Source organism: Callorhinchus milii, unplaced genomic scaffold, assembly GCF_018977255.1.
Source record: "Callorhinchus milii isolate IMCB2004 unplaced genomic scaffold, IMCB_Cmil_1.0 Scaffold5, whole genome shotgun sequence".
Taxonomy (NCBI): Eukaryota; Metazoa; Chordata; class Chondrichthyes; order Chimaeriformes; family Callorhinchidae; genus Callorhinchus; species Callorhinchus milii.
The window spans coordinates 3,898,605-3,926,546 of NW_024704746.1; the positions used below are offsets into that span (position 1 = coordinate 3,898,605).

At 46.3% G+C, this 27,942-nt stretch overlaps 1 protein-coding gene across 1 annotated transcript; it reads right to left on the reverse strand.

Annotated features, from left to right (window-relative positions):
- Positions 1–4,301: 4,301 nt before the first annotated feature.
- efcab7 (EF-hand calcium binding domain 7) lies at positions 4,302–27,937 on the reverse strand. Its single transcript, XM_007908942.2, is given in 15 exon segments — positions 4,302–5,548; positions 8,677–8,784; positions 9,274–9,483; positions 10,304–10,452; positions 11,608–11,741; positions 12,244–12,401; positions 13,155–13,219; positions 13,222–13,263; positions 14,993–15,134; positions 22,781–22,893; positions 24,496–24,694; positions 25,876–25,962; positions 26,237–26,448; positions 26,971–27,155; positions 27,829–27,937. Coding segments are annotated over 15 exon segments (1,986 nt in total). The 5' UTR covers positions 27,936–27,937; the 3' UTR covers positions 4,302–5,473.
- Between the last annotated feature and the right edge of the window lie 5 nt (positions 27,938–27,942).

The following is a 27,942-nucleotide window of genomic DNA, read 5'->3' on the forward strand; positions in this document are numbered from 1 at the left end:
AGAGATAAACTACAGAGAGAGAGTGAAAGACACACAGGGAGACAGAGACGGAAAGAGTGAATGAGATAGGGAGACAGAGGAGGGAGGAGGGAAGGAGATAGAGAGAGAGAGAGAGGCTTATACTGTGACAGGAGCTCAGGCACTGAAGGTGATAGCAGTGAGTGGGCGGGGCCCGGGGCACTCATTGGCCCCGCCCACTCTGCACGGACCCCGCCCACTCATCAACGACACGCCCATTCTACACGGCCCCGCCCCTTTCATGTACCGCCCCGCCCCCAGTCTGGCCCCGCCCACCCACGTGGCTCCACCCACACGATGCCCCTCTCTCCACACTCAGTGTCATTGCTCTCCCCCCACTCCCCCCCCCCCCCCTACACACACACATCAGTTCAGTGCCCTCTCCCCCCCACTCCGGCCCAGGGCACGGCAGCCCCTCTGTCGGCCAGATTCCCGCCCGGATCAACGCCCAGTGACTAACCTCAGTCCCACAACCGAACTCAGCACCCCCCCACGCCGCTGGATCAGTGAGGGCAAATTTAGCTAGTGTTACCCCCCCCCCCCACACCCCCCAAACTGGGCACACGTAAGTGCGGCGTGAGGAGAGGATCAGGGCTTGGCTTTAACGCGCCTGGCAAGCTCACATATTAATTAATACCATTAGGAGCAAAACCGATCGGTACACTTTCCGTATTACAGTAAGGCACCTCGGCATTCGAGAGCTTACAGCGAAGGGCAACTGGACTGGGTTAGATTTCGGCACCTGAGTTACAAGCTGTGAATGTTCTCGCCGGAGGACGGTCAGAGAGATCTTTCAACTTGCATTTATATCGCGCCCTTCAGGCGGGGTCACACCCCTGAGCGCTTGATCTTAGCAAAGGTAAAGATCAGTAAAGATCTTAGTAAAGGATTCGCGGTTTAGATAAAGAGCGAACGCACTGGATTTCAAGATTCTCATCCTCACCTACAAGGCCATTCACGGCCTCGCTCCCTCCTACCTCTCCAACCTACTATCCCCCTACCTACCTGCCCGTACCCTCCGTTCCTCTGGCTCCGGTCTGCTCCACATCCCCCGCCCCAACCGCCCTACCATCGGTGGTCGGGCCTTCAGCCTCTCAGCCCCGAGGCTCTGGAACTCCATCCCCCAGTGCCTTCGCCGCCTCCTCCCTTTCCTCCTTCAAGGCCGGTCTCAAAACCTGTCTCTTTGACCGTGCCTTCAGCTCCCCTCTCGACTCTCTTCCCCCTCTCGCTCCTCCCTTCCCTCCCCTCACCCTGACATTTCCCCCTCCTCGCTCCCTCCCTCACCTGACCATTTCCCCTCCTCGCTCCCTCCCCTCACCCTGACCATTTCCCCCTCCTCGCTCCCTCCCTCCCCTCACCCTGACCATTTCCCCCTGCTCGGGTCATGACCCAACTGTGCAGCGCCTTGGGACGTCCTCCCGACGTGAAAGGCGCTTTATAAATGGAATCTTGTGTTGTTGTTAGATAAAGCGAACAGCAATAATGTGTTTAACATGGTCACAAACTCCTCAACAAGGGGAGCTCGGGCACCGGTTCAGGGGAGGGACAGTGAGCAAACAAGTCAGAGGGACTGATTTTATATAGCGCTCTTCACACAGGGGTAGTGTCTCAGAGCTGCACACAGAGAGCATGTGGAGTGGATGCTCCAGGGAGGTGATGGAGGCAGAACACTTAAAAGGGAATCGCCATGTGTAGGTGGGATGCATGGAATTCTCAGTGTGGTTTGGAGATTCTTAACCATGGTGATGGGTTTCCACATGCATCAGATACCCGGCTGACCAAAAAGCAGGAATTGGATAACAATTTGCTGAAGAAATCACTATGAGGCAGTGTGTGTGTGTGTGTGTGTGTGTGTAGGTATCTCTGTAACTTTCTCTTCCTATGTACACTACGCTACTTCACTAAGCTAGAAAATGCTAACGCTTGGTATCAGACTAAAACAGTCTCCGTAAGAGCAGCTGACATTTAGTGCATGGGGTTACAATTTCAGTGCAAAAAGTCAAAGAGCTAAGGAATCACTGGAAGGTTAAAGTTAGCCTCGGAGACAACTTGCTGCCAACACTCTGGAATCCCAGCGTAACAGAAGCAGGCTTTAAAATAACCAGCCGTCTGTTATCTTATTCTAGTCTTTCTCTGTTCCAAATGCAAAAAGTGGGCTCGCTGCGAAAGCACGCAGGACTCGGCTCACATAAACCAGCATCTTCCTAAAGTTTGTCAGAAAACTAGACTGTAATATTAGCTTGGGTGACCAAATTAATAATAATGTAGTCAATCCACAACAGTTTGTGCAATTGGCTGCCGGGTTTCACCCGCAAATATAGTCAATTCACTTTACAGTATATTTTATGAAGCACTTTGAGACGTCTCGAAGATGTGATATGGCGCTATATCAAATGCAAGGATTATTATTATAATATATTGATAGAGCGCAGACCATTTGGCCATTTTTTTCCTGGTGTCCTGGCCGACAATCCACCAGATAGAATCGCTCATCACGTCATGGCAGTGTGTGGGACTTTTCTTGGGCAAATGGCTGTCATGTTTTGTCTTGTCAAACTATAAAAAAGCAAGTTCTTTCACTCTTTCCTTGACTCTTTCAATTAAACATGTCCCCTGAAGTACAGTATTAAATGATGGGCTTTTTCTACTTGATTATTAAATAAGTCTATATCAGTTGCAGTGTTACAGCATGATAATCACACACACACACCGAACTGACCTGAACTGGTACAGAAACAATCAGACCATTTATAAAGATGACCATTTATTTCCTTTATAAAAAAAACATTTAAAAACACATTGGTGAAAATAAATTTGTGATAATTATAATGTACGAATTATTATTCTGGCCAACAATCCTTCGGATAAAATCGCTCATTCACTTCATGGCTCATTGTGGGACGTTGCTGTGTGCAAATTGGCTACCGTGTTTGCTCACAATACACACGGTCACTACACTTTAGAATATATCCTGTGAGACGCTTTGAGTCAACTCAATGGCATGATAAGGCACTATATCAAATGCAAGGATTATTATTATCATCGCTTCAGAACATGATATGAATATGTAAAGTGCTCTCTGCCTCACTCACTGTATCAAACACCTATTTCCTTTGTTCTCCTTTCAGACAGGCTTACAGTGGAACATCATGCTAAAAAAAATCACTACAGACAATGCTAAAATAAAATTTTAAAAAATAAGTTGGTCACTTAATCCATGACTGTTTGTGGGACACTGTTGTGCGCCATTGGCCTCTGCATTTCACACACAAAATATACAATCAATTCACTTTACAGTATATTCTGTGAAGCGCTCTGAGACATCTCAACGACCTGATATATTTAAAAAAAATAATATGATCACTTCAATCCACGACTGTTTGTGGGACACTGCTGTGCACAATTGGCTGTCGCGTTTCGTCCACAAAATATAGTCCATTCACTTTACAGTCTTTTCTGTGACGCTCTTTGAGACGTCTCGAAGACGTGAAAAGTGCTATCTCAAATGCAAGGATTATTATATCAAATGCAAGGATTATTATTATATTCAAAGATAAAAATGGAAAAAGAGCAGGCATTTGATTAGAAACATGGTGATGGACTGCCAACCCCACCATCCCCCCCAAAAAACAGCCACCAAAAACAGTAGATAGAAAGCATCTGAAAATGGTGCTGAGTTAAAATGAGTTTAATTGTACCACTCTCTGGAACTCCATCCCGGAGTTGCTCCAACTTATTCCTCCCTCCCTCATCACTTTCAAGCTCTGTCTCAGGACCTACCTCCGACTGCGTCTTTGCTTAGCTTCCTCTCCCCACAGCTCTTGGGTGTCATTCCAGGATTGTTAAGTGGCTCGGGCTGTCCTACCGGAGTGAAGTGAAATGCCCTGTATAAATGTAAGTTTGTATTGCATTGTACATAGCTATTATCCCTGTAAATCGATCAGCCTCTGTACACAAGTCAGGCACAGGTGACATAATTTACAGCACTCCCCCTGCTGGCCCAGAGGGTAATCACAGGCCTGGGGGTTGGTTTGATGTAGAATCAATCTCGCTATCTGCTGAGTTACTGAGCTCAGCTGCCGCCTCTGCCCCCACCCCTCCCCACACACTTAGGTTAGGGAGGGGGAAATCAGACATTTGAAGAAGTTCTAATGAGGTGTAATTTGGGTAATGCGCTCAGGGATGCGTAGAGGGCGCTATATAAATGCAAGTTGTTGCGGCTGCTGCTGTTGTCATTTGTCGTGTGTATTTAGAATCGATATTCAACGTGTCAAAAGAATAAGAACACAAATCCTCATTAAATCAGCAGCCAAAAGCCGTGATCTACCTGTCAAACACAAGTCATTGCCAGGGAGATCCGAGGGGAGAAGACTCCAGCATATTCATGGTGATTACCAGCTAAATATAAACCTCAGTGTAGAGCTATGACTGTTATAAACAGGAGTCCTATCCCCACCATGTAACAATCAAGATTTGGAGTTGAGGTACAGATCAGCCGTGATCTAACAGAATGGCGGAAAAGGCTCGTGGGGCTGAATGGCCCACTCCTGCTCTTATGTTTCTAAAACTGATCTTCTCCTTCAACTCATTGGTTCCTAGATTTAAGACTGGAACTCATTCTAGACTCTTACGTTCTTCAAGACTCCTCTGTCCCTCACTCTTCTGTTGCTCTCCACTCCACAGGATTCCACGCTCTTCCCTTCCTCCTACACTCTACAGCTCTCCTCCCTCACTCTTCCCTTTCTCCTATATTCTACAAGCTTTTAAATAGCCCAGGGCTTCCAGTTGATTTAGCCAGGCTAACCATAAGGGGATACAATTGCTCTCCATAATGTGGTTGAGTGGCTAACTGCAGGGTTAGCAGGTGAAAAGGGAGAGAAGGTGAGGCAGATGAGATGGAACGTCAGTCTTCACGCCTGCTGTGGACACCTGGCACTGGGTGAGGTGCCATGTGTGGGCCAGCCCAGACAGAAGCTGGCAAACACAGCCCAACGGCAGATGGTTCCTGAGACACAAGCCCATGCCATCTGTCATGGACGAGCACAGTCACCCCCTCCCTCCCTCCCCCATGTCCCCCTGTTCTCCAGTCCATTCCAGCAATAATCTTCTATCTCAGCTCTCTGGTATCTTGTTGCACTAGTTTAGAAATTATGTGCAAATGCCACAATCTCTCAAAGGCTTGAAGGGAGGGAAAGAGGGAGGGAGACAGTCACTTAGCGCTGCACTATGATCCCAGTGTTTGCTAGTTTGCCTTATGCTGAACGACTCTGAAGAAACATGATTATACCAAGCAATCAAGCAGCAAATAAATGAGATCGATTAAAACTACATTAGGAGGCAGGGACACACTCAGCGCCAACTTAATTACAAGCCTGTGCACTGGGGCAGCGGCTAGCAGGCAGACACACACACAGGCCGGCATTACTCCTCTCCTCCTCCTGTCCCCACTCCCACGTCAGCTCACAACACGCTCGGTGCAGCTGTACGTCCAAGCCAGCCTCTCGTCCACTGGCATCACATGTTGGCAAACCTGAAAACAGGATTATATATTAACTAACGCTCTAGTGTAGTACTGGGGGGAGTGCTACATAGTTGGAGCCTGTGGTCGTTAAAAGATCCTGTGACATGTCGGAAAAGAGAAGGTATAAGGGAAGAGCCCTTGCCTACAATCTTCCATTAATCTGTCGTTCACTTCCCGGCTCTGTGCGCGTGAGTGTGTGATTTACTGCAGGCACTTACATAAAGTCACTACATGTGACAGTAATTCCAAGGGAAGTGCTTGGAAATCTTTTGACGCGATAACATGCTATAAAATTGCAACTTCCTTAAGTTCTTTCTCCCATCTCGCTCACACCTCTCGATTGATTTTGTTACCAAACCACATACTCTCACCCCTGGTGAACTTGCCTATGTAAATTGTAAATGTGTTGGTGAAGTGCCGGTTACTGGTACGTTGGTTGGTTTGTGGTATGTTTTCAGCATTTGATCTATAATAATAATCCTTGCATTTGATGCAGCGCCTTATCATATCTTCGAGATGTCTCAAAGTGCTTCACAGAAAGTGAATTGGCTATATATTTTGTGGGCAAAATATGGCAGCCAATTTCGCACAGCAGTGTTCCACAAACAGTCGTGGGTTGATTGAGTGACCAAATTATTATTTTTATTATTTTATTTATGAAGGATTAACAACTGAGTTCCTACTTACTGCTAGGTAAACAGAGCCGTATGGAGTAAGGAAACTTGCCCAATGTTTCGCCCTGCCAGGGAATCAAACCCAAATCCTCTAGCATGCGAGCCGAGTGCTCTAACCACTGAGCTATAGGATTCCACAATTTCAGCACTGAAATCATGTACAAAGATGATTTAAACCTACTTTCCCTATTTAAGATTTTTTTCACTGCACGCCCCCCCCCCCCCCCCACCCTCACATTTTCCTGGACAATTTCGATAAACAGCCCCATAAACGAACAGCATGTCCCCACGCTCTCAATATGCTTTTAAATCGCAGAAATCTGTCTGACAGTGAATCGTAAAGTAAAAAAAGTCAATTTAAACCCAATTTGCTGCTTACATTCTACGCTTTGTAAACAGAATAGAGATCAGTCGGGAGCTCGGAGATGAATATAGGCTCTGATGGCTAATTTCACTTTGGGATGTACAGCCTCGGGAGATGGATTTGTCACATTGCAGCCCCTCCGATGTGTAGACCCTCTCTCTCTCTCTCTCTCTACCACTCGAGAATTAAACACTCAGCCAGCAACGGCTGGGTTCATTAACTTATTTACTGTAACAGATGCAAGCTGATTGAAATGCTACAAGTGTCACCTACACAGCCATCATATTGTGTATGTGTGTGTGTGTGTGTGCGCCTGTCTGTCATGTCTGTCTTTGTATGTGTGCACATGCGTGTGTCTATATGCACACACATACTTGTCAGTGGGCATCAGTGAGTGGGTCCGTGTGTCAGCACGTGTGCTTGTGTGATTGTCAGTTGTGTTTATGTGCGTGTGTGTGTGTGTGCGCATCTGTGCTAGCTTGTATGGGTGGGAGGGAAGGTGCAATAACTGGCAATGTAATAACACTGCAACCAAATTAAATATTAGCTCAGTTAAAAGGGAATTAACAAGGCTAGCTGATAACAAAGCCAGCTGATTTGGGGGAGCTAGCTTCACGCCTGGCACGGCGGCTGAGGATTTATGACTGCAGCATTACATGGCTGGGAGATGCTATTCAGGCCCCTGATCAGGGAATGAAATAGTGGGGAGATGAAACGCTATTTCATCTTGCCGCAGACACTGTTGTTTATGCAAGAACTAGCAAGCGGAGAGTGAACTGCTCGCAAGCTTCACCGATCTGTATTCAGCAAAGTCTCCCGCGGCAACAGTCAATCACCAACAGCAGCAGGTTAGCTCTCTGCACGCAGCCGGTGATTTAGGGTGATTGGCTGCCAGGACTCACATGCACGGTAATGCCCTAAACCTGCACCGCCTTGACTGACCTGCCCGAACTCACTTTGCGCAGGGCTTGCTCTCTTTGTGTGCCAGCGGGGAGCTCTGGGGTATCGCTAGAGACTGGCAATGTCACTCTCATGTCTGGCCTCTTGCATTCTTCTCTACTTCCTAGCCATGGAACGTTATAATAATAATCCTTGCATTTGATATAGCGCCTTATCACATCTTCGAGTCTCAAAGGACTAACTTGCTTCCCCCCTCTCACCCCCCCAATCCCTTATTTCATGCTCACTCCTTCCGCACCACTCTGAAATCAATCTCACTCTTTTCCAGCCTCTCAGATTATGCACCTGTTCACCTTCCTCAATCTGCTTTTTCTCCTACCTCTTCGCTATATGAATACTCCCACCTCCCCCCTCACTGCCAGAAGGGAAGATTGAGGGATAGAGAAGTCGAGTATAGGAGGGAGAGAAGACTTAGGGTGCGGGTGGATCTTTCAAAGGGGCAGCGAACCACAGAAAATAAGCTGCTGAAACAAACAAAATGTAAAATGTGTCAACAAAACAACCTGGATTCATATAGCGACCTTCACGCTGGGTAGTGTCTCAGAGCGCTTAAACACACGTCAAACATTTACTGACAGCTGGAGGTAGAGTGGAGAGCGTAAAAGATTCATACCACGTAGCGATGGAGGCAGATAGGAGGAAAGGGTGGGTGGCTACTCTGTGACTTGTTCTCTCCAAAAAACAGATTGCTGGAAATGAAGAGGCTCAGGGTTATCAGTGTAGTCCTGTAGCTCAGTGATTGGAGCACTTGCCTCACAAGCGAGAGGACCTGGGTTTGATTCCTGGGCATGGCAAAACGTTGGGTAAATTTCCTTACTCCACACGCCTCTGTTTACCGAGCAGTAAGTAGAAACCTGCTTGTTAGTCGATTGGCGGGTCGCTTTTCCAGGGGCTAATAACTCTTTCAACAAAAAAAGAATTTGGTCACTCAATCCACGACTGTTTGTGGGACACTGCTGTGCACAACTGACTGCTGCGTTTCGCCCACAAAATATTCAGTCAATTAATTTTTACAATATATTCTGTGAACTGCTTTGAGAAGTTTTGAAGACATGATGATGCGCAGTATTATATGCAAGGATTATTATCACTAGCCGTGTATACACTGCTCCAGTCAACTGGTGCGTGAGACAACTTACGATAGACGATCGCGGTGCCACCTCCACAGCAAAGACACTGAGCCCCCGGCTGCTGACACAGTTCTTGCTCTGCTCACTGTCGACGTGCACAGTAACTTTACTCGCAGACTGAAAGCAGCATAAAGGCAACAGCAGCAATGATAATAAAAAAAAATCCCTCCCTCCACCACCACCAACCGTCAACCCTCCACCACCACCAGCCCACAGCTCTCCCTCCACCACCAGCCCACAGCTCTCCCTCCACCACCAGCCCACAGCTCTCCCTCCACCACCAGCCCACACCCCTCCCTCTGCCATCAGACCACAGCCCTCCCTCTACCACCAGCCCAAAGCCCGCCCTCCATCACCAACCCACTGCCCCAGATAACCTCTCCTCTCAGTCTCTGAAGTGAATCCTTCACTGTCCATCCCCACCATGAATCACCACTCCCAGAGTGGTAATGGAGGAAGGAGGGTGGAATCAACTTGCAGCCCACAAGGTAACATATTATGTGTGTTTGTTAATTAGCTACTATTGCATCCCAAGTTAAACCATCAGTAAGGCACTATAAACCGTGAAAAGGTTAGAATGTATTAAAGGGCTGACAAGCCACTTACTTTATTTTGGATGACAGTTGAGATGCGAGTCTCTGTCCTGTACGTGTGGACCAGCACCGCCTCGTATCCCTTCATCGCTCTGGCTTCTCCTCTAGCAACGATAGCCTGGCAGACAGCCATGTCCAGAAGGTATCCTGGGATTCCCACCCCCATTGGCCGCAGTGAAGGCTTGCACTCCTCTGCGTAGACGTCAACCACAAAAGGACACGCCTAGACACACCAAGAAAGCAATTACAGCACAGGAGGCCATTTGGAGCTCTCTAATCCCATTCCCCGCTCTCTCCCCATCGTGTCTATGCTGGTGCTCGCTCCCCCACTGGAGCTCTCGACTCTAACCCCATTCCAAGCTTGCTCGTTTCATTTTGTAAACGCTGGGAAATTAATAATAATAAAATAAAGGAAACTAGAGTCTGACATAAGACATATTTACAGGATGATAAATCTTGTCTCAGGGCAACACAAAATGTCATCCTCAGGACCCTGAGAGAACACGACCTGCAGGTGTTCCTAAGAGTGTTAAATAAATGAAGCAATGCTTTAAAGCAGTGGTGGCTAACAAAATAAATGTTCTTGATTGACTGTTTCTTGTGATTTACGCCATAAATCAAGAAATATCCATCAAGAGAAAATTGGAAACAAAACACAGACTCCCCTAGATTAGTGTAAATGTTCAGGGCTGGGGACACTTTGTGACAGCCCCAGGTGTCATCATGGGTTGGCCACCATTGCTTTAACAAATGCTGTAAATGTTAACCAAATATTGAACACCCTCAATTAATGTCAAATAATTGTACGACTCCCTTAAATTCGCTGACACAGTCTGCCTCCCTTTGTGTCCATTCCAATACACTCACTGCGCTCTCTGTATATCCTTGTCACCTTCCACACACTGCTTGGTTTGCATACTGAAGCCCTGCTTGCTGTGAAGCTCATTGGGTGTGTGTGTGTGGGGGGGGGGGGGGGTGGGTTCAATGTCCTGAAGCGCTGGATCAATTGTAAGTGCAGTTACTGAATGACAAGAAGAGATTACCTCGTGCATCTCCAATGCTCTGTTGTAACCCATCGACTCCAGGGTCACCCAGAGATCACTAGGGTCACCATCTCGATCTTTGGCTTCCATTAAATTCAAGTCCATGAAGCCTTGCCTCGTCAGCTCATTCCTCCTCATGTCAAAGTTTTCTGTATCGGACAGATCGTCGCAGTCAGAAAAAACGCACAGTGTGGCTGTTTGTGGGACGCTGCTGTGAGCAAATTGGCTGTTCCCCACAAAATACAGTCACTACACTTTAAATTAAATCCTGTGAAGCACTTTAAGACACCTCCCCATGCAAAAGGCACGGTACCAAATGCAAAAATGATTTTATTTATTTTTAAAACTTTTGTACCAGCACAGATACAATGGGGAGAAAGCAAGGAATGGGATTAGAGTAGAGAGCTCCAGTGGGGGAGCGAGCACCAGCACAGACACGATAGGTGAATGCTGTAAATTGTTTGATTCTGTAATATTTATGCCCTCCAGTATCATGCCCTGTGGATGTTATTCATGTGCGATCTTAGAAACGTGTCAGCAGCATACCTGACAGCAGGTGGAGGCGGGGGAGTGGGGCGGGGAGAGGAGGGGGCGTGAGTGAAGAGAGGGGAATGGAGCAAAACACAAGTGGTCAAGAGATGTGTGGGGGACGAAACCTCTATGGCCCATTTAAACTTTTCCTTCCAGGTCCCCCACCTTGAGCTCTCTGCTCTAATCCCATTCCCTTGTGTTCCTTACATTTGATACAGTGCCTTACACATCAGGAGGGTGGCTTAAGGGTTCACTGTAAGTGTAGTATTTTGTAGGAAAACCTTCCTGTCTTCTCATTACAGTATCATTCCTTAACAGACTGCCTGCATCAGAGAATCACATCCAAACTTCCCAAAGGGATATACTCGTAGCGTAGCAGTTAGTACACTTGCCTTGCAAGCGAGAGGACCCAGGTTCGATTCCCAAGCGGGCGAAACCTTAGGCAAGTTTTCTTACTCCACACGCCTGTTTACCTAACAGTAAGTAGGAACCCGGTTGTTAGTCGATTGGCAGATCGCTTTTCCGGGGGTAATAATCCCTTCAAAAATGATTTTTAAAATAATAGTAATAATTTAGTCAGTCAATCTACAGCTATTTGTGGGTCACTGCTGTGCACAATTGGCTGCTGCGTTTGGCCCACAAAATATACAGTCACTACACTTTACAGTATATTCTGTGAAGCACTTAAAGACGTCTCAAAAACGCAATAAGGCGCTATATCAAATGCAAGGATTATTATTATATTATTACCTGTAGTTAGTAAGCAAGCTCACCTGTGCAGATACCCCAAGCCTCCCGATCACACTCCTCCCCACTGGCCCTCAACTCAAACAGGTTATACTCCTCCAGGCTCAGCAGGCCGTTCCCATCCAGGTCGATAATCTCAAAGATGTCCGACAGGGCAGCCCTATTTCAGGAAAGGTCAATGTGATGGAGCTCAGAGTGGGGTGAGGGGGGTGGAGGGGAAGACAGGCAAAGTCTCCATAATCTTTTACCCATCTGTCCTGAGCCTCTGGCTCACGGGGTACCCGAGAGGGTCCCACCTTATGTGTCTGTTTCTCGTGGGTGAGAGTCAACACAGGGTGGGGAATCACAATCCTTTCCTCACCAAACAACCATACACACACACACACCATCCAGGGGTGCAATCAGGAGAAGGGAAACCAGGTTTATCCCCCACTCCACCCACACTCGTGGATGGAGTGCTAAGACCAATTGTAAGCCTGAATGTTGTTCCCGATGAGATCAGCCACTCAGTACAGAGTGGGGCTGAGATCAGGCACTTGAGGGGTGGGGGCATTGGTCTTCCATATGCGTACAGTTTAATCCCACACCAGACAGTGCGTTATGTTGGAAAGTCAGCGAATGAGGAGCACATTATAATTTTATGTGATATGATTTCAGCTCACCTGAAGTCCTGTGTGAGGGAGAGCTCTCCTCCTGCCCCCCACTGGATCAGGCTAGCCTCATGGGGCACCTCTCGCCTCCTCGCTCCCAGACTGCAGCCCGAGGTGAAGGGCAGCAAGTGGTACTCACCCGCCTGGAGCCTTCCCTTCCACCCACATCCCTGTAACAGAGCAGAGTACAGCAGTGAGCGGGTGATGGGTTCGGGGCCCGGCTATCACTGATCTCCGTTCAACAGCACAGAGAGGATTAGATTTTTGAAGAGGAGGAATATCACAGGTGTGCGGAGCGAGCAGGAGAGTGGCTGGTGTTTGACCCCTCACGTGTCCAGTCAGAGGAAGAGAAGCCTAACAACTCTTGTGTCTACCGACCGTAGCACAGCAACGCAGCACAATGCCACAATGCAGCACACCACACCGCAGCCATGCAGCACAAAGCAGCAAAGCACCTGGCCTCCTGCGGAGCTGCTCAGAGGAAGCTCCAGGCTCCATCGCTCTCTCCTTGGGGGTGTGGCAGCGACGGCAGGAGGGGCAAGGCCGGTGAATTGAAGCAAAAATGGGGGAAGTAATGCAGAAGGAAGAAGAGGAAAGTCTCCACATTAAACCTCAGGGCTGGCCATGGAGCACAGCCACACACGTTACCGACTCCGATCTCTACACATGTACACCAGCCATACACGTTACCTCCACCCCAGTCTCTACATATGTACACCAGCCATACACACTACCTCCCCACTGATCTATACACATATACACTAGCCACACACGCTATCTCCCCACTGATCTCTACACATGTACCAGCAACACATGCTGTCTCCCCTCCAATCTCTACACATGCACAATGGGTAATAGACAGCGCAGGCATACCAGGCGCCAGAGTCGCACCTGAAAGGATTTAACCTGGATTTATCGCTAACCTCTTTGTCCCGGAGTTCAGCAATGCACACAACCTCCAGGGCTTGGGAATCAGCCTGCCTCCTGACACGTACAGCGAGGTGTCCACACTCATCCAAGGAGACTGCTTTCCTGAGAGGACAGGACGGGAAGACACGTTGTCAGAGGCACGAGAACAGACAGAAACTGATAATTCCACAAATAGTAATAATAATCCTTGCATTTGATATAGCGCCTCATCACATCATTGAGAAGTCTCAAAGCGCTTCACAGAATATAATATTAAGTGGAGTGACTGTATTTTCTGAGTTTAACAAGCCAGCCAATTGCGCACAGCAGTGTCCCATGAAGAGTCGTGGAGTGAATGACCAAATTATATATATATTTTTTGGAGGGATTATTACTCCCGGAAAGCAATCCGCCAATCGACTAACAACTAGCTTCCGACTTACTGCTAGGAAAACAAAGGCGTGTGGAGTAAGGAAACTTACCTAAGGTTTCGCCCTGCCGGGAATTGAACCTGGGTCACCTCACTTGAGAGGTGAGTACGCTAACTACTAGCGACTCAGGACTCCATAAGTGGAAATGCCACAAAGTGCTTCATATGGAATTACTGCCTGGAGTTAATGGTCCCCTCAGTGAAGCACTTTGAGGCATCTCAACGACGTGATAAGGCGCTGTATCAAATGCAAGGATTATTATTATGATTGCTATTTTAGCATGGCATTGTCAGACCATTAAGGTTTCATGAGTGACAGCCAGTGAGTGTAGTGACTTTTCTGACCGGCGATTGATCGCGGCAGCCCCTGCGCTCCGGCACACAGAGCCGGCAATGCGGCACGTCCCTTCTCCCCGCCTGTCACTGTCCCTCTCTCCGGCTGCACGCAGTGTGAGCAGCCCATGTATTATTTAAGAGCGCATAACAGCGCAGAGCAATACATTTTGTTACCTTTAAAAATGTAGAGTTTTTTATACATATTTTACTAATCTGAAGGAAGCCCTCTTGCGCTTGGCAGTTGTAGGCTCACAAATCTTCCTAACTGCGGCCCATCAATCAACCGCTCCAATCATTCACTGGCTGAGAAATGTGGCTTCTGTGCTTTCATTACTCACTTCTTTATGAATTTGGCCTGAGATGGTGCTGGGATTTCAGACGGGATATTTATGATGCGAGAATGGAGGGCAGGCTAATTTTTTTGCCTCATAATTTCGCCCCCTGTAAAGTATGTTCAAATCACGGCCTCGACCATTTCCAACACCTCATTCATTTTTGATGTTTTATTCAGCACGCCGTAATCTAGCATCGTTTGAATTCTAAACAACTTGCCGCGCAGTAAGTCTCTGTCACACAGCCGGGCAATCGCTCTCCTGTATCTCGAAAGTTCCCGCAAGGGAGAAGAGAAAGAAAAGGGGATTTGATTCTCTCTGCAACCACCCGCTCCCCCTTCACCAAACTCAAGAAGGGTCACACACTGCAGGCTGACACTCCAAAGTACTAGGGGAGAAAGGGAGTGTTGCACAATGCACCACTCATTGTGGGTTCAAGACCCATGTTTCACACCGGGACTTTGAGCTCACAGCCTAGGCTGATGCTCTATTGCGCTGCATTGTCAGAGTGCCATCCTTTGGATGAGATGTTCACCGAAGCTCCCCCATCTGTGCCCCATTCACGTGGACGTTAAAGATCCCACAGCACTAGTCAACGGAAGTTTATCTCTCCCAGTATCCTGATCTACATTCCCCCAAATAAAATCAGTCGTTCAGTTCATCGCTGTTTGTAGGACACTGCTCTATGCAAATTGGCTACCGCATTCACCCACAAAATACACAGTCACTACACTTTACAGTTCAGTGTACGAACCCTGGTCCTGGCTGAGGTTGAATGTTCTGATGGAGAGAAAAACGATGGTGGTTTGTTGCAGCTCCAACCTGTACCAGTGGCTGACAATCCCACCGTCATCATCCAGGTAGAAGCAGCCCTTCAACCGTGCCCGGGGCCAGTCCTGGGTGTGCAGACATAGAAGCCAGAGTGAGAGTGCAACAACAACAAATTACATTTGTATATCACCTTTCATGTCGGGAGGACATCCCAAAGCGCTGTACAGGAGGAGGTGACAGGTCAGCCCAGCGGGTTTGTCCACTCCGACCAGTTCCTCTAAAGCTCCCTTTTATTACCAACTCCCACTCCAACTCTCACTCCCCTCAGTGCCCTCACTTCTCAGCTGTTTATCCAGGTCCCTTTTGAACGAGTCTATTGATCAGGGCTCAGCAGCCGCTCGTGGGTATGAATCACAATCCCTGATAGGCTCTGAGTGATAAAAGTCCTTCCAACCTCCTAAATCCCTTCAATCTCATCCTAAAAAATAATAATACTTTGGTCACTCAATCGATGATTGTTTGTGGTACACTTCTGTGCACAATTAGCTGGCGGGTTTCACCCACAAAATACACAGTCAATTAATTTTACAGTATACTCTGTGAAGTGCTTTGATATCTCAAAGACGTGATAAGACGCTGTATCAAATGCAGGGATTATTACTATTATTATTGAATCCAAATGAGGTCACCAAACCCCAGAAGAGAGAATAGAGAGTGAAGACTACTTCTAATGGATGATGAATGGATGATGAAGGACAACAACAACAACTTGCATTTATATAGCGCCCCTCATGCAGGGTAGGGTCCCAGAGTGCTTAAGCACACAAGCTCAGGATTGCCACTGGAAAAGTCTAGAGGAGGAGAAGTCGTGTCTTGTTTAGAGATAATGTTGCCAATTGTCTGATTTAGGACCGGAAAGACCAATTATAATAAGAAGAATAGTAATAATAATATTATTGTAAAAGGGTGTTGTAAAGACAGAAGGAATCAGCCACTTTCCAAAGGATTGCCCTCCAAGTACTTTCACACACGTCCATCAGGTGGCGTTGGCCACAATCCTGCAGATTTGCACTTGGGAAAGTTTATGCAGTTCAGCGAGCTCATGGTGGCGTGACCGTGAATTATCACAGCCCCAGAGAGGAGAGTTCCTCCCAGTGTCCCGACCAACCAGCTCAATACATTTCCCATTCGCTTCAATGGCTGACGGTATGCGTCCAAATTGTCTGCAGTTTCTAAGCTTCACAGCAATTCCCCCCACCCAGAGCTATGAGAGAGTTTGACACTGTAATCACTAACCAAAAGCAAGGAATATACTATTGCTATTATTATTACAAAACAAGCTCCACGCAAACTGACTGCCTTGTACACCTACAAAATGCACTTTACAGTAATATAATAAGCCCTGAATTTGATATAGAGACTTTGAAACAGTTCAAGACATTATATTCACAATATATCCTGTGAAGCGCTTTGAGATATCCTTGTGATGTTGTGAAAGGTGCTGTCTTTCACGCTTTACTCCATGTGAAGGGCGCTATATAAATGCAACCTGTTGTCACATCAATTGTAAGGATCATCATTAGTATTAATCATCATTATTGTTATTAAGAATAATGATTATTATGGCGGATAATGGCTTAGTTATGGAAAGGATGAAAAGATCACTTTGCCTCTCTATTTAAACTGGAGTTGATCAAAATTCCACCCTAAATCTTACAATTTAAGATGATTCACAAGCAGGCAACATTCTTAAATTTTGTCCTAATTTTCAAGCTGGTTTCTTTTTAAAGAAACCAGCATTTTAAAGAACAAACTGTTAACTGCCAAATGAAAGGTTGAATTCAAGAATTTTCCACAATTGAGCATGCTGCAGTAGATTTTAACACAATGAAAGGTCTCGCGGCTGAGACTGGGTGTAATTCTGGGTCCCCACGAGGTCTGATTGATGAAAATCACTGCGCAAGTCTGTTGCGTGATTTACAAGTGTAATGCAATCTGTCTTAGCTCTCTGCGACAAATATCCTGCATTAGGTGGACCATTGGCACACAACAATAACAACAACAACAAAAGTCACAGCATCTGGGGCAAAAATAAAAGTCAAGACAGATCCAAACATCGGGAGATAGACTGCAGACACACAATCCATCCTGACAATGCATTGCCACATACGTCAGATAACTCACAGCATACAATCTACAAGCGAGCAGGAACGCACTGCGGTTTAAAAACTTTGCCCTCCGTGCATCCGCTCACTAAACACAATTTCTGCCCGTACTGAGATCAGCTTTCAGAAGAGCTGAAAGCTAGTTTTTGACTAAAGCTGCAGTCCAAGCTCCTGTCAGTCCACCTGCCTGGCTCACAGCCCACCTCATGACATTCCAGTGCAGTGCAGTGCTGGGGGGAGCGCTGCATGATTGGAGGAGATTGTTAAACCAAGCTCTTTCAACCAGTTGTAAGTGATCCTGTTGGAAAAGAGAAGGGAATTTCTCCCAGCGTCCTGGCCAACAATCCCCCAGATTCATTGCTCATTCACCTCACAGCCTAGAATTATACAGTCACTACATTTTACAGTAAAATCCGATGAAGCCGTTTGAGACATCTGGACGATGTGACAAGACGCGATATCAAATGCAAGGATTGTTACATACTATTAAAATAGAGAATGGGGTTTCTTAAAGCTGGATAAATCTGAGTCTGATTGTCTCCCTCCTCCCCTTTGGCTATCCTCACTAAACGCGTGCTCACGTAGTGAATGAAACCGAAACACTGCACTTTCTCCATGAACTGTGGGAGCATGGCAATACTGTAGTTAGAGCACTCGCCTCGCAAGTGAGAGGACCTGGGTTCGATTCCCAGGCAGGGCGAATCAAAGGCAAGTTTCCTTACTTCACATGCCTCTGTTTGTTTCGCTAGTGGGAACCCGGTTGTTAGTTGATTGGCGGATCGTTTCTGCAGGGGTAATAACCCTTTGAAAAATAATTATTTTTAAAAAATTGCTATGTGCAATTGGCTGCCGCGTTTCTCCCTCAAAATATACAGTCAATTCACTTTACAGTATATTCTGTGAAGCGCTTTGAGACAACTCGAGGACGTGATAAGGCACTATATCTAATGAAAGGATTATTTACTGTTATTATTATTATTACAGCGTTTTGCTGTCTGGTTCAACCACAACAAGGCTTTGAAGTGAAAGACTGAGCGCTCCTGGCGTCAGATGTAGAGGTTCTTTTGGTGGAGGCTATTACTGGGATGGAATTATCCACGGGGAGCCTGAGGGTATAATTACTCGGAAGGAAAACTGTGAAATACTGTCCCTGAGAGACGCTGCTCTCAGGCATTTAATGTGAGGGGGTGGAGGGAACTGTGACAATTTTTCCGGTTTCATCATATATTTATACTGCCTTTGTGTAGCTGGGCCTGCGCTGGAGGGAGGGAACGAGGGGGCACTCAGAGAAGCAGCTCCACATAATCAGCGGACAATCTGTACCCCAAAGTCTCCCGGCGCCCATTCACAGGAAGACGGCAACATTCGGCAATTTCCTCCCGGACTACTTACAGCTTTTATTGCACTCATTCAAGGAAAGGAAATTCAACCCACGTCCAGAGATGGAAGGAAAGTGTGTAGGAAAAGGGAGGGGGGGGAAAAAAATCAACAGCAACACTGTACAAATATTGACTCTGCTAAGTCAATAGCATGTTATCTGCACCCCTTAGGAACGAAAATTGAATGAACGAGAATCCGGGTTTGTGAAAGTTACAGCGTGTGGAATCAATCGTTCTCTGTAATTAAGAGAAATTCTTTCCACTGTAATATGTCCGGGGGGCCGGGGGCGTGGTGGTGGTGGGGGGAGGGGGGCCTCTGGGGCCACGGGTCACAACACCGAGGATGGAATGAGCAGGAAAGACAAGGGGATAGATTAAAGCCTGAAGATGTGTAGGAAGAACATGGACAGAGGAGAAAGCTGAGGGATAGAGACTCATTCTGTAAATCTCCTGATGAAGCAGTATTTCCCTTTAAGCAAACTTCTTATAACTAGTCATTTGCATTTTTGTATATATACATAATATAATAATCCTTGCATTTGATATTTTTATGGCATCTAAGTCACATTTAAATGCTTTGTGAGTAATCCACTGTCACATTTTTTGCATTTTGTGGGCAAACACAGTAAAGCCTCATAGTAATACTTGCGTTTGATATACCACCTTATCATGTCTTCGAGATGCCTCAAAGCGCTTCACAGAATATGGTGTAAAATGAAATGACTGTGTATTTTGTGGGCAAAACGTCCTACCTGAAGGATAGTGCCTCCAACAATGCAGCGTCCACCCCCAGTAACGTGAGAGCTCAAAGTCCTGAGCAGTGATTTGAATTGCTTTTATTTTATTTCATGTCATTTTATGTAGCGAAAGTGCTGCACTTTGAATAAATGAATAGGCAGGATTTTTTTTTTATCTGCGCTTTGTACAAAGCTATAAAATTTCATCAGACTGCTTCAGATTTTATTGTAAGCAAATTAAACTTTCCCTTCTTCCTTTAGTTAAAAAAAGGCTGAGGCGGATAATCAGCTGCTCGTTTCCATTAACCATTCTGCCCCCTGAGCTCCCTGGGAAGTGGTTTGGAATGACTGGAGCAGTTTAACAGCAGCTTACATTCACGTGGCGCTTTGCAACATTATAAAAGAGACTCATCGAATCCCTTTACACAGTGCAATTTAATGAGAAATAAAGTGAATTTTTGCTGTGGAGGCAAACAGAGGCTGCAGCTAATCTGTGCCAGCACCGAACTGCATACAGAACGAATCGCCCACAAGATACACCGTCACTCCACTTTACATTATATCCTGTGAAGCGCTTTGAGATGTCTAAACGACGTGTTAAAGGTGCTATAGCAAATGAAAGGATAATTATTTATTTATGTGAGCACCCAATTGAGTGGAATTTGGAAAGAGTTGGGAATAACGGAGAAAAGGCTGCACATTTATTTGATGTAGAAAGGTCTTAAACATCATCCTGAATGACAGTAAAATCCTGGGAAGCGCTCTTGAACGTTTTATAATAGAGAATTATAATAATAATTATAATTATTTATAATTTAATAATTATTAATTATTATAATATCATAATAATCCTTGCAAATGATACAGCTTTGAAACCTCTTAAAGCACTTCACAGAGTTGACTGTATTTTGTGTGGGCGAAATGCAGCAGCCAATTGCGCACAACAGTTTCCCACAAACAGTCGTGGATTGAGTGAACAAATTCATTGGTTTCAGAGGAGATCCGAGTATTATCTGAATGGAATCATTCACATCCCAACAGAACGAGCAAACAGAAAAACAATCTATTTACCAAAGTGGGAGAGGATCTGCTCAGCTACAAGAGGGTGATTTAACAAAAAAATCTTAAAAAATCAGTTTTTAGCAACTTAAAGTCAATGAAACCTTGAGGAAAAAATATAAGGGAGTCAGGATACTTTTATCAATCTGGAGGTAAGTTTGAAGGGAGATTCCCAAAATGGTGGGCTGTAACATATAACCAAAAAAATGTGGTTAAAAGCTACGAACTGTGACATGAGCGAGAAGGGAAGTTCTCTGATCTTGCACTGGCTCACAGCGAGCTTTACTTCAGAAGGCCACGGTTCCCATGGTTCTGGAATGAAGTCGAGCTTCCCGCTCAAGGATTGTTAAGGAAACACTGGCCACAGTTTTGACAAAGTGATAAGGTACTACATCAAATGCGAGAATTGTTATTACAGTAAAACCTGCCCACAAAATATACAGTCAATTCACTTTACAGTATATTCTGTGAAGCGCTTTGAAGCGTCTTGAAAATGTGATAAGGAACTATATCAAATGTAAGGATTATTATTATTATAGTTCTATCTGTCGTGTACGATTACGACAGTAAGACTTGCATAAGTCTTATCTTTCTAGGTCGTACATTCACCAGACTCCCATTCAGTTTCCTATCAAAATTACTTAAAATTTCTTTGCATGACTCGTATTAATCATCTCCTAACTCGTAACTCCACTCCCCTACCCACCATTATTCTCGCACTTACCAGCTGCAGTGTAGATTATTGATTAAATCAGATTTTATACGACTTATACAGTTTCCCTGTAAATCATATCAAAGTTATGGGCCCGACTGATACAACCTATGTGAGTTTTACTGTATATTATTATCATTGTATCAAAGATTAGAACTGTGGGATGTCACTGTGCACAAATTGACTGCCACATTTACCTATAAAATACTCAGTCACTATACTTTACTGTGAAGCACCTTGAAATGTCTCGACATGAAAAGGCACTATATAAACGCAAGGATTATTATTTTTCTTATTACCAGTCTTCGAAACATCCCAAAGCGCTCCACAGAATATACTGCAAAGTGAATTAAATATATTTTATGGGCAAAACACAGCAGTCAATAGCGCACAGCAGTTTTCCACAAACAGTCGTGGATAATTATTATTGTGTTTTGAAGGTATTATTACCCCATGGAAAAGCAATCCACCAATCGACTAACAACCAAGTTCCTACTTACTGCCAGGTAAACAGAGACAGGTGGAGTAAGATAACTTGCCCAGCCTATCGCTTTACCCAGAAATCAAACCACTCTCGAATGTGAGGCGAGTGCTCTAACGACTGAGCTAATGGGATCCGCTAATCAAATCTGGATTTAAGATATCTCCAACATTCTGCGTGATCCTGGAGTTTTTCCCAGATGAAATGGTCTTTACAGGCTGAGACCAGCTAGAATTTGGGGCCTCGAAAGTCTAATCAAACTTTGTTTTGTAGAGAAAAAGATAGGTGTGATATATTTCTGAAACTCCCAATGCTGGCCAGTGCTGATGTTAAGAGCCCAAACCTACTATGAATTGATTCACCTGCCACTTTATACTGCCACAGCGCAATTCCAGAAGGCTAGTAAAGAACAATGTACCTACAACACAGCTTATGATGTCCTGAGGGCGTCTGTGCTGTTTGTTTGGTGCTAACCTTTCGGCCAATGCTACAAATTACACTGTCCTCATTCTCTCACTCGCTCACTGTGTAAAGCCATTACTCCCACCACACACACATGCAGCTCTCTACGGACAGATAATGCTTCTGTATTCAGTTAGGGGGGAGAGGTGTTTGTGTGATGGGGAGAAACATTCATGTACAGTGAGAAAAACACAATTGTATTGAAATTATTCCGTGATCAAATCCCACTAAATTCATCCAATGTTTAAATTAAGTTTAAATCAAATTTAATTAAATAACATCAGATAAATAATAATAATAATCCTTAAGGGCAGTATAATTTGCAATTGATATAATGCCTTCCAGAAGTCTCAAAGCGCTTTACAGAATATACTGTAAAGTGTATTGACTGTGTATTTTGTGGGTCAAACGCAGCAGCCAATTGCACACTGTCCTTCACACAGTTGAGGATTGAGGGACCAAATTATTATTTATTATTATTTTTGGAAGGGATTATTGACCCTGGAAAAGTGATCCACTATCGACTAACAATCAGGTTCTTACTTACTGCCAGGTAAACAGAGGCGTGTGGAGTAAGGAAACTTGCCCAACTTTTCGCCCTGCCTGGGAATCATACACATGTCCTTTCACTTGCGAAGCGAGTGCTCTAACCAACAAGCTACAGAACAACATACATATCCTTCCTGCTCTGACAGCTCCTGATGACTGCAATCAGATTTGGAGGCTTGTTTATGCAGACTGAGAGTCTGTGTGTGTGTCACACAGGAAAGTGTTACCTGTCTGGATTTGGGCTGGCCCTTCCCCGTGCTGGCTGTCACGCTGATAGTGGGAGACACCTTGTCCCGACGGGTTCGGACAGATGACGGTCGTGATGGGAGGCTGCCATTAGCTGCAACACAGTTGAACAAGTATATAATCAGGTGTTCGGATAAGATACAAGAGGCGCAGGTTCAGGAATGCAAGGAGCAAGTTTTGGAGCTGACACCAGAAGGATTTACACAGCGTGTTGTCACCAATAGCTAGGAAAAGTAGCTGAGGCCAGCACAGTGGGATTCACTTAAGAAATTGTTCAATGCTGTAAAGGGAAAAGAGATCTAATGGACCAAGGGGTCTTCTTCATCCTGAATCACTGATGGTATCGCTCTTGCCTCGGAGTCAGAAAGTTGTGAGTTCAAACCCCACATCAGGGCTTGAATACAGTCCAGGCTGACACTATAATAATGTGTTGGAGGTGATGTCTTTTGGACAAGACATTAAACTCATCCCATCTGCATATTCAAGTGGACATGAAAATTCCATGTTACTCTTCGAAATAAGGAGATTCTCTCTCAGTATCCTGGCCAACATTTCTCCAGATAAACTTGGTTGTTCACTTCATGGCTGTTTGTGGGGAGTTGCTGTGTTCCTCACAAAATACACAGTCACTACATTTTACATTAAATCCTGTGAAGCACTTTAAGACATACTCCCCATGCAATAGGGACTGCATGCAAGGATTATTTTATTTATTTTTATAACTTTTGTGCCAGCACAGATACAATGGGGAGAGAGAAGGGAATAGGATTTAGAATAGAGAGCTCCAGTGGGGGAGCGAGTACTGGAACAGACACGATAAGAGAGATAGCAGGGTTAGAATGGAGAGCTTCAGTGGGGGAGGAAGCACCAGTACAGAAACAATGAATGGGATTAGAGAGCTCCAGTGAGGGAGCGAGCACTAGCATAGACACACTGGGGAGAGAGCAGGGATTGGGATTAGAGTAGAGAGCCCCAGTGAGCAGTGAGCAACAGCACAGACACCACGACAATCTGTCTGGTATGAGCTCCCACTTCTCAACAGCTGTACAGTATTCCTCAGACACACATTGATCAATATCTTCATAAAATAAACCACTCAGAACACTGGAAGCATCGTTACTTCCAGCGGTGATGAAGTTTGACTTGTTTTACTGCCCCCGGGCCGGTGATGTGAGGCTCGCAGCCGCTGAGTTTTCAAACCTAATAGCAAATCGATTTACTTTGTGGCATTAAGCACTTGTCAAAGCTTCCGAAGAAAAACTTGAAACAACATACGAGGCTGAACGGTCATGCTGGCACAAGGAGTACTTGGAGGGTATTGCTCAGTTACATTTCAGTGACACGACCCGCTTGTGTGTCAGACGTGTTTAGTTATTTAGTTTAAACTGTGAGAACACCTTGCTGGATTCTGTTACCGTTGCAGCGGCTGAACAAGATGCGGAGAGAGAGAGAGAGACTGACATTCAAATGGAGTCCTGTAGTGTATTGGTTATAATCCCTTCAAAAAAAATCTGATCACTCAATCCACAACCGTTTGTGGGACAATACTGTGCACAATTGGCTGTGTTTGGCCCTAAAATATACAGTCAATTCACTTTACAGTGTATTCTGTGAAGTGCTTTGAGATGTCTCAACTTCGTGATAAGGTGCTACATCAAAGGCAAGAATTACTTTCATTATTATATTGCCTGCCTACCTGATCCAGTGGTCCTTTCTGCTTCTGAATTCAGAATCGTTCCCAGGGACGCCTTGGGTGATGGGAGGGGGGATGAATCCTTGGGCGGGTTCTCGGGTTCACTCCCGAACTGCTGCCTCTTGCTGTGTGCGTCCCTGTCCATCCTCACCAGTGCTCTCCTCTGACATTCCTCCACCGTCCCTACAAATGACTTGCAGAACTGTGGGATTAACACAGCTCGGCTCAGCCTCTGACAGAAAGGGGTTATACTGAACGCACACGAGCTGGGCTGGGTCGGGCCGGGCCCAGACCTTACACAAAAATAACTATTCTCTCGCTCATAGTCTCGATCAATTTCCTCGTCCAATAGCTAGAAAATCCATTCTGAGTTTGCAAACAGAATCTGCCTCCACCACATGCCCAGGTCAACCATTCCACTCATTCCCCCTCTCCGCGCTCCCTCCTCACTCTCCATCTAAAGTCATAACAATCTCATGTTACACAGCGCTTTTCACTCAGAGGATGATTCCAAGTGCTTCACAGGATTACACTATAAAGTGTAGTGATTGTACGTTTGAGGCAAATGTCATTCAACCTGAAATATCAACCTGATCTGATCGGGTAAGGAGGAAGGGGCCACTGTTGGACAATGAGATAAAATCAGTGACTTACAGAGCTCAGTACTATGCCTGGTTTCTCTATTGCCGAGGCTAGGAGGTTGGGTAAGAGGAGGCCAGGAAGATGTGAGGAGCTGATATTTGAAGACTTGGGAGTCCGTGCTCAGTTACCTCTGAGATTCAGACAGGGCAGGGCGAAACGTTGGGCAAGTTTCTTTACTCCACACGCCTCTGTTCACCTAGCAGTAAGTAGGAACCTGGTTGTTAGTCAATTGGTAGATCGCTTTTCCGGGGGTAATAATTCCTTCAAAAAAAATTCTAATGACAATTTGGTCACTTATTCCACGACTGTTTGTAGGACACTGCTGTGTGCAACTGGCTGCTGCGTTACGCCCACAAAATATACATTCAATTCACTTTACAGTATATTCTGTAAAGCACTTTGAGACATCTCAAAGACGTGATAAGGTGCTATATCAAATGCAAGGATTATTATTATTATTATTGCCTGTGGCAGTGCAGTGTACAGACCAATCAACCCTCTCTCTCTGTCCTCACTTCCATCTTTCAGTGACAAAAGAAAGACAAGATTAACTGCTACAGCTGCAGCTTCTCACACAGCAGTTCAGTGAGATTTAGTGCACCAATGCTAACTCCTCCAAGCCTGCGAAGTCTGCAGCAGAGTATGAAGAGTGGGTAAAATTCTGCTCTGGTCTCAGTGCCAGACTTGCAGTGAATAGTTTGGTATTGAGATGTTTCAGTGAGGATCCCTCTCTGTAAGTACCTTTGCGTAATCCATCTTTCCATCTCCATTCACATCAGTCTCGTATACAATGTCCTTCACCTCCTCATACGTCATCCGCTCCCCTTTCTGCACGGAAACAACGCAGGCTCCATTAAACCAGCATGGAGCGAGCTTTGGCACTCAGAGTGAGGGCGAGACGGGCAGAGAGAGGGTGAAGCGAGCGGGTAAAGGGTGAGGCAGGGGGCAGAGGGAGAGTGTGGCGGAGGGGGCAGAGGGAGGGCAAGGTGAGGGCAGGGAGAGGGAAAGTCGGGGGCTAGAGGGAGGGTGAGGCGGGGAGCAGAGGGAGGGAGAGGTGGGCGTGAAGGGAGGGAAACGCAGGGGTGGAGAGTGAGGCACTCACCGTGGTGAGGAGTGTACACAGCCTCTCGTGTGTTATGAAGCCGTCGTTGTTATGATCGAGGGTCCTGAAGGCTGCCAGCAGCTGGTTGTGGCCGGTGTCCTTCTCTCGTTTCAGGATCTCGCAGAAGTCATCAAAGTTGAGCTGGCGGGTATCCGGCCCCCAGTAATCCCTCAGTGCCCGCCTGGAAGGGTTGCGCCCAGCCTGCTGGAGCACTGCTGATTAAACACAGCCATCAGTGCTGGCACGCTCCCTCCATCACACCCACAGGTATGAGTGGGTGTGATGGAGCAGAGCGCTTCGCGGAGAACCTGAGCTGGTTGGGGGAGCAGGAGGGAGGTTTATATACTGGTATTGAAAGCAACGAGGGAGGGAGGGAGGGAGACAGAGACAGAGATTATTTAGGGAGAATTTCAGCAAGAGAGGACAATGTAAATGAACGTTCGCTCCCTGATCATGGGCTGTAGGGAGAGTAGGAGGGTGGGCAAAGAGGAGGAGGGTTTTGAAACACGCCCTGAAGGAGTCAAGGGAGGGAGCGAGGCAAAGGAAATGTGGGATGGAGTTCCAAAGGGTAGGGTCAGTATTAGATGGCTAATATAAAAAGGTGCAGCCTTAACCTCAGTGGCCCGGGGCAGGGAAACCCACCACCTCTACTGGGGGTGGTTCCCTGCAACCTATAACTGAGAACAAATGTAAACTTGTTTCGCCCCATACACCAACGCCAATCAGACCCTCACCGAGACACAGTTGCTCCCTCGAACTGATATTCTCCAAACTGCTTCTGAAGACGGTCAGGTAGGCTGCGCGGCAGCTCCTGTAGAAAGCTGCCTCTTGGTCGTGCTGGGAGGAGGCGGAGGGTGGAGCTCCAGACCCCAGGGTCTTGGGAGGGGCAGGAGCGGCACCACCGTTACCATCGGACATTCTGAAAATGCACGAAGACATTTTACTTTAATCGGTCTCGCGCTCGCTCTCTCTGCCGCTGTGAGCGTTTGCTCCATGCGCGTCACAGGGCGCAAATTGGGCAGCTCGAGTACCGTGTGGGCAGCCAGTGCGCATTTACCCCCCCCCCCCCCACCCCCCCGCGGCGCGCGTGCCTTTACGCAACAGCAACTGGCATTGGGGTGACCTGATGCCGAGCCCAACGCCAGTTGTCGTCGTCGTCGTTGTCGTTGCGTTACCCCAAACTCCAGCCACGTTGAACATCTTATTAGAAAATATGAACAGAAGGATTGCCGGACGAAAGAAGACCAAAGCCCATCCAATTCGTCTCCCACCGTCCTTCCGTTCCGTACAACATACAGTCACTACACTTGACAGTTCCGCACATCCTGTGAAGCACTTTTGAGGCGTCTCGAAGACGTGAGACAGCGATATATCAAATGCAGAGATTATTATCATCATCATCATCATTATTATTATAATTATTATTATCCTGGCAATCGCAAGCACATGTCCCTGTCCCAACCCACAGTGCACACTGTGTACACTGCGGTGATGTGGAGCCACAACTGCTCGTTGCAAACAAACTACATCAGTAAATATAAACATTTAACGACAGATTAGCTGCGGATATCGGCCTCTCGCCCCGTCTGTACGTTAGATTGTGATCTGCCACGGACTGCTGCAGTGCCGGCCCCTGAGCGAAGGGGCTCCCGTCCTCACCCGCCCCGTTACCTCGCCCGCCTCTAGGCCGCGTTACCATGGAAACC